General features: G+C 39.4%; 1 protein-coding gene and 1 long non-coding RNA gene across 10 annotated transcripts in view; one reads left to right on the top strand and one right to left on the bottom strand.

The window, feature by feature from the left end:
* ANKS1B (ankyrin repeat and sterile alpha motif domain containing 1B) overlaps positions 1–7,575 on the bottom strand; it is a 1,183,808-nt gene extending 1,176,233 nt beyond the window's left edge. For all 9 annotated transcript variants that reach the window (XM_007165834.3, XM_028166489.2, XM_057556581.1 and 6 more), the window contains exon 1: positions 7,416–7,575. In XM_007165834.3, coding sequence (XP_007165896.2) covers positions 7,416–7,549 — 134 coding nt within the window. In that variant the 5' untranslated portion in view covers positions 7,550–7,575. The remainder of the gene's footprint in view (positions 1–7,415) is intronic.
* Positions 7,576–8,010: 435 nt separating this feature from the next.
* LOC130709177 (uncharacterized) lies at positions 8,011–10,466 on the top strand. Its single transcript, XR_009009662.1, has 3 exons — positions 8,011–8,139; positions 8,425–8,687; positions 9,436–10,466. It is a non-coding gene; the product is annotated as an uncharacterized LOC130709177 (long non-coding RNA).
* The last annotated feature ends 1,820 nt before the right edge of the window (positions 10,467–12,286 follow it).

Raw genomic sequence — 12,286 nt, 5'->3', positions numbered from 1 at the left:
CTGTACTAACTAGAATGGAGAAGAGACTTCCTTTCTAGAAAAAGAAATTTGAGCAGGAAGGGTTAGAGGAAATGGGGTGCAGGGAACAGAAATATCAAGCAGGCAGCAAGAAATGAGGTTGGCTGTTTATGCCCACAACCATCAGTCAAGAGATGATCCAATTTAAGGGCAACAAGTTTAGGCCAATTGTTTCAGCTCACTTAACTAGAAGTAATTAACCACTTTAATTAAAGCTGCTCTCACAACACAATAGAACCCAGACAATTCTACAGCACAACTGAATCAAAATTCATTCTATAGACAGATTCATAAAGATATGCTGTTAAATAATAAAGCACTATATATAAGAAACACTCTCAGAGGTGAACTTTGGAGATTACAGTAGAAGGAAATGAGGAAAACAAAATTTATCCTTTGACCATATATTTTGATTCACCCTCAAAAAATCACACAATTGCAAGCCTCACCCAGGTTTAACACAAATGTAGAATTCACCTGCTGTCCTACTGACACAAAAGAAGAAAACCGGACTCTAAGAAGAGTTCTTAGATCTGTGTTACACAAAAAAATGCATTGGGCTGTCAACTGGCATTGTGCCTCTGGCTGCCATATGGTTTACATGACCATGTCATCACAGACTAGAGAAAGAACTGGCACACAGATGAGTCTTCTGTGTAAATTCCTGCTTTTTCAAATGTAAGATAATCTCTCATATCAACATATAATGAATAACCAAAACTCATCATATTTTAATTAATTAAAAGCATGCTGCAATATGTTCAAAATGGAAACCAAAGACACACTGAAATGCATTAAATGTTAAATAGCTTCAGGTTCTGTAGGTTGAAATTAATCTTTTCTAACCCATGATTTGAATTATAGTCAGCTTCCATTTCTAGTTAAATACTCAGGAAAATGTTCTAAAATAGCCTCTTTGAAAGAATTTTCCAAAATTACCTCAAATGCATAATTAAGTAAATTATTTCAGTATACAACTGAACTAATCAAATTGTGTTTACTGTCACCCGAGAGGTTAAATTGCCAAGGTCAGTAGGCACACTACTGAATACTGTAAGTTTCTGCATTAATGTCAGTGAAGACCTACTTCACTCATCTGCAACTGTAAGAAACCACTGAGATGCACCAGGAATTGGGCGATGTAAAAACGGACAGGTTGAGTAGTCACCAGCTGGTTGTCCTAATTCCCTGCTACACATCAGCCTCACAGTTTTGAAGAGGGAGCTGAAAACCCTTTAGTTGAGAAAGAGGTCAATACCAAAATTCCCTCTCCTCTCTCCTCACTCCCCATCATGCAGCTGGCACTGTTCACTCTGGCAGACACAGCTCCCTGAACATAATGGTGCAATCACCACTTCAAACACCATTACTATCTAAAATAGATAACCCACTTGCAACTTGACTATTTTTATAGATATAACATTTCCATGCAGTTTAACTGCTCTATTTGTGATTTATTCCATTTAACTAATACAGTTTCCCTGGAAATGAGTACCTTATATCAGAGTCCCAATAACCACAATTGCCCAAATAGTTGTGAAAATTACAATACTTCCAAGTTGCCTCTTATCTCCTTGTATCCATCACCAAAAACTTCATGAACTGAATCCTGAATCTGAAAAATTGATAAGCTCTCTGGTTTATATACCTTTGATAACACGAAGATTATTTTTTCCTCAGTTCTTACTGATATACTTCTTCACACAGGAGTCTTGAGAACTGGATTCCTTATGTTCAACAAGAATTTACTAAATACACTTTACATAGTATTCGACTCTTTGAGGCATTAAGAAAATCAAGTAAATTTGAGGTATTAACAAACTTTTTACTGCTTTATCAAAGTACAAATAATTCTTAATCTAGACTGAAAAAGAAATAATTTAACACAGTTTAAATGGGAATTATTTTTGTTTAGATTAAAAGGTAGTTATGCCAAAGAGAGAGATTTTAAAAAGCTCTGCAGCTGTCTCATGAAAGATATGTTAAATAAAATGAAATTTCACATATAATATGAAGGAAGAAAAGGAGGGAAGCAACTCAATTTGAGTACTCTAATGAGCTCTGATGAGCTCAGATTTTTTTAAGGATGAAAGAGGGTGGCGAGAAGTAAAACTGAAAACAAACACAAAAGTGAAGTTGTACACTTGCCCTAGAAAAAGGCTAATGTCCTTTTCAGCTAAGTTTGAAAAAAGGAGGGAAGTAATAGAAGTTCACTGCTATGACAGCTAATGTAACTTTAATCTCTCACAGAGTAAAACTGTGGATGGTTTTAGACCACAAGAGAATCTCCTAAGACATCTAACAACACCAAGAATCTGATTCTTCCCAACATCTACTTTGCTCTTATCCCTAGTGAGAATCATTTTCAAACCAGAAAGGATAAACAAATAATGCTAGGAGATTACTGAAGCTCCAAAAAGACAGAGATCATAAGAGACACTTAGCTGCTTTAAATGAATCTAAGTATCCAGACCCAAAAGAATTAAAAGCAAGGGGGTAGAACGAATTTGCACAATACTAGGCATCATCAATGGTTCGCTATCAGAAACAAGCTATAACAAAGTAGCCTAATTTTCGTGGAATTTATAGACTTACTACTACAGGGGTAGATCAAAGGAATGACAAACAGAACATAATGTGAATATAGAAAGGCAATAAAATACCTCATAATATTCAAACAGATATATTGGAGAGAAACAGCTGGCTAATAGTTCTGTTAAGTGGCTTCAATGTTAGTAGGAAGACCAAGCATAAAGATTGCCATTTTTAAATTTATACCCATCTGAAGAGAGGTTCTTTAGAGGTTTTCCTTACACAATACATGTTCGCTGTAGAATACTGGAAAATGCAGATAAGCCTAAATAAATAAATAAATAAAGATCACCCACAATTCCACCATTCAACAAAGAATACTACTTACATTTTGGTGTTTATCATTCCAGACTTCTTAATGTACAGTATAAATGTTCACACACACTTATTCTTTGTTAAAGAAAAGGATCATACTACAAATGCTGTTCTGTAACTTTTTTTTTAATTCAAATATATCAAGTCCCAGTATATTCTATACTGGTCAAATGACACCTAGTGCATTTTGTTCATTTCTGGTCACCACATTTGAAGAGAGTCACTGAAAAATTTGAGAATATGAAAGAAGAAAAAGAGGGTAGTGAAAAGTATAAAAATGTAAGTTCTTACCACCTATGCTCTATTGCCACATGACAACAGGCTGCTAAAATCTTGGGGAAAAAATAGATTTATAAGAAAACAATATAGCTAAAGAACTGCCCTGGCTACTTTGTATTGACTCATAAAGCCAAACTAGTACCAACTGCTGGAAATCACAGGGAGGTGAATTTCAGCTCAATAAAAGATGAATTTTTTTAATTATTAGAGCTGTCAAAAATGGAATGGATGGATCTAGCCATTGCAGGGTTTAACAGAACTGGAATAACTGGTAAAGGATGTTAGAGGTAAATTCTCTAAGTAAGAAGTTGGATGAAAAGGCCCCTTTCTATTTTAAGATTCTGTGGTTCTAATGGAAAACTTACTACAGAAATTTACTCCTAGTATAATGTGAAGCCAAACCCTTAGTAATTAAGGCCTTAAGACAGAGAGTCAACAAAATGGTAAGGAAATGGAGATACTTAGTCTTGATAACGAAAGTAGGAAGAGGTGGCACTAAAGACTTTAAAATTGTTGAAGCATTGTTACATAGAAGTCGAGATTAAATTTATTCTGAAAAGCTCCAAAATTTAAAAACTAAAAACAAAATGTAGCAGTTCAACAAAGGAAGATTTCAGCTCAATGGAAGGGAAGGGAAGGTTTACTAATAAATTAGAGCTTTCTAAAATGAAAAAAAAGAAGAAATAGAGTCAAGTGCTTTAAAGCTGTGTGAGAAATAACAGCACAATGATGAACACCAATGTGCATTAATTTCTTTATACCTCATTTAATCCTTACAACAGCCCTATATGATAGGTATTATTACTATTTCCACTTCATAGAAGAGCACAGTGAGGCTTAGAAACATATTTATATTTATTCAAGGTCATTCTTACTATTGCTAAAACTCACAGTGTCACCCAAACATACCTGATTCCCCATCATACAGTTACTGCTCACTTAGTAGGTAATATGTGATCAAAAGCATCTTCAGGAAAGTCTTTATCTACTGATCCCTCAAAGGGCAGTCATGAGTTGTTTTTTGGGTTTTCTTAAGCAAAAAAAAAAAAAATTAAGGATTTTTAAATTAAATTATTATTCATAGCAAAAAAGTGTTCAGATTAGACTATCTAATTGGCCATGTACCTTAAACTTCTGCAAATAAAACAGATTCAATGAGTAAGACTTAAGACGCAGTAAGGCAAATCTGAATCACAGAACTTAAAATCTTTGCCATTACTAATTATGTGACCTTAGGCAAGTTCTTAATCTTCCTACCTCTTTAGTCCTTCATCTGAGAAATGAGGACCAACATCTTAAGGTTGATACAAGAATTGAATGAGATGACACACACATTTAGCACAGGTTCCAACCCTATTACTACACAACACAAGTAATAAAGTAGGGCAGGGGAGTACCAAACCTATTCCACAATTCATTCCAAAATAGTTTAAAATTTTGAAGTGTCATTATGTTTGAAGGAAAAGGGATAATTATCTATTATCCTGTAAATAAACTTTTGATGACAATCATTTGTGATATAAAGTGACAGCTAAATAAAATGTGCCTTCTTAGGAATTTCATTTTATGCAAAGGATCACCCAAAGAATATAATTTCAATTCTCATTTTCCCCAAAGGCGCTGTTTTAGTTATTTATTCAGTATGAGATAGATAAATGCAAGTTTAAAGGTTATTGTTTTTGATTTTGATGTTTTACAGCTTGGTTCAAACTACTCTAATGAACACATTTTTTTTTAGGTTTTTTGTTTTGTTTTGTTTTGTTTTCTATGTGCATTCTCATTGTAGGGCTACTATTGCTACCTCTGACAAAATCAGCAAAAGAGAAAACCTCTCATTCAAGAAGTACATTGGGGTCAAAATTTTGATGTTTTATTTATGTTTACCAACATTAAATAGTTGCTATTCTATTCCTAAAATTTGACATCTATTCTTTTTTTTTAAAGGCACAACTGAGAAGGTATTTAAAAGATGTTTACCTTTAAGTTCTATCACAAAGATAAGCTTTTTAAAACACCATTACTCTCAATGAAATTAACCAAAATTCTCACTGTTCTCAAAGAATTCTTTAGTGTTTTTCCAAAGAAATTGATTATTTTTAGAAACCTCTTTCAGGATATAGGTTTCTAGCCATAATTATTTTTATCACTGATATGATCCACTGGCAAACATACTTATTTTACCTGCAATTTAAAACTATAGCCAAATAAACTGCTTCTGTATACACTACCTGTGACTAAGGGCAAGTACTAGAGCTATAATCTGAAATATGTACACATTGTCTACCTGTGATTTTTTTTATGACTTCTAAGCTCTTTACATGCCACAGTTGAAAACCATAAGTACTTAACTTTCTTTTGACCCTTATTTGTATCATCAGTAAAATTAGAAATGATAAATGATGCTCTATTCTTTGTCCAAAGTATAGAGCCAAATGAGAAATATACAAAGAAATTTGAAGTACATGTTTTAAAAACATATTTCAATTTGATACTTGTAAAAATTTTTTTGGAGGATGTGATTTAGCTCTTTGGCCAGTCTTTGTAGAAGAAGACATACATACTCACAAGAGCAATGACATACAAACTCAGTCCTTTACCTTACATCTCCTTTCCCTCATATCTCCTAAAGAGAGCAATCTGGAAGGGGCTGGCATTATTAGATTCAAAATCCCCGATGGAGTTACAGAGAGCAGAGCTATTTTGAAAAATTAAAACAGTGACATGGCAACAGTCCAGATAATAAAATGAGTCAAGGTTCTACAGGACGTAGAAAAAATGAAAAGAAGTGCCATCTACTTGTGATTGAAAGTGAAAATTACTCAACAAGGGAGTACACACAAGAGGCATCACTTCTAAGACTTAATGAAAAAAAGTCCCATAAATATTCATTGTTCTGAGGTGAACTGTCATTCCAATAAAATGTCACTGTCAACAAATATAGATGATCACGTGGAGCTTTCTAAAATCCTATCAACTATATTCCAACTAAAGTCATTACACTGTAATAGAAATATTCTCATTTACCCTATTGGCCAGGACTGTAAATAACTGCTTTATCTGACCACCACAACATATGAAAACTTGTGTAAAGAACACAATGTCATCACCCAAAAGTTTGTATTAAGCACCTGTCAAGAGTAGCAAGAAACAGTTTTTAAAAACCAAGAAAATCACTTGAGCTTAAAAAATTTTTACAAGTACAGTTGAGCTGTCTAAGAGATGTTTTAGGGTGAAGATATGAATGATGACTGATGCCTCCAAAAATATCCAGGGTAAACTGAATAGCCATGATTTTAGAAACTAAATAGCTTTCCTTGAATTTTATCTAGTGAATATTCTTCAGGCGTCCTCCCTCACAACTGATTTCATTTGCCCATCAATTCAACTTTTGTTTTTTCAAATATGTAAATCAACCCTGCTATTTCCAAGGTACTGCCTGCTGAATAAAGACCTTGACTTTTTTTTAAATGTCATCTTAGAAAGATTCTCCAAGCAATATTAGTCTCACCTGGAACATCTTCCCATTAAAAGGCCTCTACTATATTCCATACACACTTTCCCAATCCCGACCTGGCATCCTTCATCCTGAGATATAATAACCAAGTTTCACTCAGCCATGTCCAGGTGGCTGAAAGTACTGCTGGGGCTGCCTAACCTGCCTCATCAAGTTTTACACACACCCTGTACTGATGACATCTCATCAGAAGGCTCACTTTCTTCATTTTGGGGGATCATATCCCACAGCACAGCAAATGCCTTCTGCAAGAGAAGGGTAGCAGCAACCAAAGGCTGTGGCTTTTGCAGAATAATTGCACGCACGCAATACTTCTTTGCCAATTTCATTTAAGTAGACAAAAAAAAAAAAAGGCCGGGTTCGAAGCAGAAAATATATAATAAACACTGACGTAAAGCGGGTGAAACGCAGAAATTCTTCCAGCAACACTAGTACATATATAAGTTCTGCACCACAGCTCAGAGAAAAGTAGCTACCGACGCATTGATGGAAGGCTATCTTAAAATTACTCAAAGAATCTAAGGCATCAATCTGACCGGGAGGTGCATGCCTCCTCTCCATACACACATTCTGTTTTCCTACCTAATTTAAGAATGAATCGCTGGCAGCCACCAGGTGCAATAACCATGAGGAGCAGGACGTATCCATCACAATGCACAACGAGGTGTGCAGACCCGGAGCCGGTTCCAGTCCTTACCTTAGCAGATTAGACAGGGGCAGGGGTCCGGATCCACCGCCCAGGATCCCTCCTTTCCTGCCAGACAGGAGTTTCTCCACCAGAGCCACATTTCCAGTGCGAGCAGCTTCCAACAGCTCCTGGTCCTTCCCCATAGTCTCTCGCTGACTCCCTCACAGAGTCCTTTCCCCTTCGGGTCCTCCTCCCCGCCCACCCCCACTGCCCCCAAATCCAGGGCCCTCCCCGCCCCACCCTAAGATAATGCCAGAGCTTCGGCACCGGGAGATGCGTGCAGCCCCCAGCCGGGGACACCACTCTCCGCTCCTCTTCGGGGCGCAGCTTTCACAATGAGAATCAGACCATGTCTTGGAAAAGGGTCTGGCCGAGCTGGGAGCCGCGACGCGCCCTCACAGCCACTCCCCTGAATTCCCGAGGCCTGGTTCCCGCGGGTGGGGCGTGAGGGGGTGGGGACCGGGGGTGCTTTTGAGGAGCGGGAGGAGGATGGTGAGGAGTGAGGAGGTCGGAGGAGGAGACGGAGACCGTCCTCGCCTGAGCCCGAGCACCGCGAACGCCCGCGGCGGCGGCGGCGGCGGCCCGCGCGCCCTCGCGCCCCGGCCCGGGTTCTCCTCAGCTTTCGCGCCCGGCCCACTCGGCGGTTAAGGCGGCGGCGTCCGCGGCCCGCGGCGGAGAGAAGCGCGGCGGCGGCTGCGGCTGTAGCGGCCGCGGCCCGCGCCGAGGCCGGACGGTGAGGACGAGCCGCGGCGGGCGCGTGCCGAAGGCGGCGGTGGCGGCGGCGGCTCGGGGATGGGATAGGGAGGGCGGACGCCCGGGTCCGTCGGCTGCGGCGGCGGCAGCTCTGAGGCCTGGCGCCCGGGGCGGCCGTCGCGCGCGGGGGGCGTGTGCGCGCGGGCAGGTGCGGCCAGTGAGTCCGTCCCGAGTTGGGGGGGGGGGGGGGAGGGGAGGAGGTGGGGGCGGGGCGCCGGGACGAGATTCTCCTGGTTTTCGTGGGCGGGGACCCTCCCTCTTACAGTCTCCTTGGGAGAGGTTTAACCGTGTGAGGACTGGAGTTCTCCGGGCCGCTGCGACTCCTCAGCCGCGCGGGCGCCGGCGCCACGCCTCGGGTCAGTCACGACGCGTGAGGAAAATCCTCCATGTCCGGGATGGGAGGCTGGTGATGCTGGGAAGGAGCCCTTCTGCCACCGCTTCTGTCGGTGTCCGGGTGACTGGACCGGTTTTCGTCCTTCCGTTTACCTCCCGAGACGACTGAGACCTGCGCTTGCTTAGAAAGAAGAGGTTTGTTTTCTTCTAGTTTCTGTGACACTGGCCACTGAATGGTTTGTGACTGTTCCAGTTTTTCTAAGGTCTTTGATCAGTCCTCTATTTCAGTTGGGCTTTGAGGATCTGCTGACTTGTGAAAATACCAGGAAAAAGGCTCTCATTGAAAATTCTAACACATTCACACTGGGAAAAAATATAAATGAGCATGGATTAGACACCCACTTTAATTTGCATATTCATCAGCAATTCATTGTGCATGGTTGGCTTGATTTTGTTAGCTGCTCTCCTTGCCCGCGATGGAGAACACGCATTTATTTTCTTTTGAAACTTCATGTGACACCCTATGCGTTGCCTTGCCCTTGGAATAGACTTCATAAATGTTAACTTGTTGATAATCAGTTGGGAGGAAAGGGACATAATGGGCGCTTTCCTCACAACAATTGAGTGAACTGGATATTACTACCATATATCCATTTTGGTAATGAGGAAATAGTGGGTCAGAGGGTTAATTAAATTTCTCAAGATGCTGCATATAGTAAGTGGCTGACAGAACTGGACCACAGAACTGACTCACTGCTAGCCCGTGCTTCTCCCCATATACCTTACTGCCCCCATGAAAAAATAAAATGGACAGACAATAATTATCACAGACATTTGATGAGCGGTTACTAGGTACCAGGTACTATGCTAAGTTTTTTTCATGTTATCTCAGCCTTCATAACAATCCCATGAGATGAGTACCATTTTTATCCTTATTTTACAGATGACGACACTGATTAGCCCAAAATCATGGAGCTGGAAAGTGAGCCAAGACTCAAATCCATGACTGCCTGCTATAGGCGGAAATTTTAAGTAAATAACTGGAGAAAACTTAAAGGACATTCAGAAATAAGTAACAACAAATGTATATGTTAACATTTTTTAATGAAATTTAGTATTCTGAGATTTTATTTGAATGGTTCAAAGTGTTAGGTATATTGTGGTTGCTTATGGGAGGCTTCCTGAAGGAAGTAGATTTTGAGCTAGTGGGTTTTTGTTTTGTTTTTGTTTTTGAATCTGTTTTAATAATAAGAGGATATTATATATGATAATAATATGATCCCTGATATACTGGGACTAGCAGACCAGTTAAAGAAACAAGAGGTAAGGAGCCATTAATTTCATTTTGAAAATGGCACACAGAAATCCTTCTTCCACTTTCCTAATGTTGCCACCTAAGCAAAACATATGTATCCCAGAATATACTATAAGTATTCAGTTGGTCAGAGCTAAAAATAAACAATTTTGAGAAGCAACAATGTTTCATCATGGCTGAGTTAGTGATCAGGAGGGTCAACTCCCAATGGGAAACCATTAGTAATGATTTATTCCAAGAATCAGTTCCACAGTTCCAGGTACTCTAGTGGTATATGATACTCCAAGCCAGTTTTCAACTTCAAACTCTTTGTTTGTAGTTACATCATAGTTTCTTGTTGAAGAAGACAAAGGCTTGACTGCATGGGAACTAACATGCAAATTAAAAGTGAAAACATTCTTCCAAAAATCTGGAGAGGCCAAAAAAAAAAAAAATTCAGATTTTTTTAAACATCCAGATTTCATCAAGGTATTGTGCATCTGTGTGTAGTGGAAAGAGCCAGAAAATCTTGGGAACCAATTGCACAGGCTAGATCTCAGTTGGCACGTATGTAAAATGAAGTTATGTCTGATGGTCTCCACTGGCCTTATATTGTATGCCTGTGATGAAATATGGTCTTAGTCCATTAAGTTATATGCATAATTGAAGCTAGAAATCAAGTATGGGGATAAATTTGAGATCAATTTCTATTCTGTTTTAATAACAAAAATAAAAAGATATTTATTCTCCACATTTTTCTAATTGAACCTTTTTTTTTCATCAAAATCTATTTTGCTATTCTCAATGGACAGTATTAATTATAGTAAATGTATATATGTACCAGGAACAATACTAGAGTATTTTTTCTCTTTTTATTTATTTTTATATATAACATATTGTGTATATATACACATGTATATATTGTGTATATATATATATGTCATTATACATGTATATTACATATTGTTAGATATTATTGTATATATGTTTTATATACACATACAAACCAGTCAGCATTAAATGAGACAAAGTAAAGAATCTAGTATTGTTCCTGGTACATAATAGCATAATATATATATACTAGATATTATAATTCCTGCAGAAGTTCTGAATCCCTTACTCTAAAGTCTGATATACACAGATGTAATTCTGTATACTTTTTAGCAAGTTGAGAATTATTGCAAGTCACTCCTCTTGGGGTTGACTAATAAAAGAAGGGACTAGGGGTTGAGACTAGAAAAGGGAGATAAGGCAAAAGACAAAGCAAGTATAAGAAGCCTTTGAAAACATAAAGTGAAGGAACATGAATCAAGATCAATCTTAGAACTGCATACCAAGGTCTGTTTGCAGTGAGGAAGAGGAGAAGATGATGTCTTATAGCATCATGTTATCAGCTGAGCTAAGATAGGATAACTCTGTGATTTAGGGAGTGGGTTTGGAAAATATCTACTTTCTCCATCGTGAGCTCTACAGTTACTCTGCATAACTGGGACTGTGATAGGCTGTGGGACAGAAGTTAGCAGCTCCAGGTTACAGAATACTATGAAGATATTAGGCATCTGAATAGAACACCAAGTTCTTGCTTTCTGCATTCCATTTAAGTTTGTCTCCTCATGCCTACATGGCACAAACTTGCCCTTCATCGTCTTCCTGAGGAAACCCAGACACCAAGCATATCATCATGTTTGCAGTCTTTCTGAATTTATGGTCATGAATGTTGAAGGCCATGGAATGTCAATCACCCATCTTCTCCAGGTTCTAACCGACTGAGAATAGACACAAGGAACCAAATGAACATCTCATTAGAGTGTCATCTTTATTACCTGGATGAGGTAAGTATCTAATATCCCACAAAGTGCAGGGATCCATACTAAAACTAGACTGAAAATGAGACTAGGAACTTCCTCTCTGTAAATGTGCACCCTGAGACCTGCCTGTGGAGAAAGTTAGATCTGAAAATTCGTATAGCCAGCCAGCCTAAAGCATGTCTCACAAATGGAATCAGAAGATCAGAGAGAATGATAGGTTTCTAGGGCTGCCTTTGGAAAGCATCCTGAGACACGTACTGATGCCCAAGTATGCCCACCATCTTGTTACGTAGCAGAAGAGAGCCCACTGCCCTTCTTAGTGATCCATGAGACAGGCATTGCAAGAGAGAAAGCAAGCCAGCATTGAACCTGTATCTTGTTTTAAAGGAAAGTAATCCCACCTACTGGTAAAGTGATTCCAATGGAAGCAAGTAGGGAAAGAAAGCAAAAGTGGGTTTCCCTGGTGGCGCTGTGGTTGAGAATCTGCCTGCCAATGCAGGAGACACGGGTTCGAGCCCTGGTCCAGGAAGATCCCACATGCCGCGGAGCAGCTAAGCCCATGCGCCACAACTACTGAGCCTATGCTCCAGAGCCGGCGAGCCACAACTCCTGAAGCCCGCACGCCTAGAGCCTGTGCTCTGCAACAAGAGAAGCCACCACAACGAGAAGCCCGCGCACGGCAATGAAGAGTA

The sequence above is a fragment of the Balaenoptera acutorostrata genome, chromosome 11, assembly GCF_949987535.1.
Source record: "Balaenoptera acutorostrata chromosome 11, mBalAcu1.1, whole genome shotgun sequence".
NCBI classification, from domain to species: domain Eukaryota; kingdom Metazoa; phylum Chordata; class Mammalia; order Artiodactyla; family Balaenopteridae; genus Balaenoptera; species Balaenoptera acutorostrata.
The sequence above is the reverse complement of the archived record's forward strand: the minus strand, read 5'-3'. Positions and strand labels throughout refer to the sequence as shown.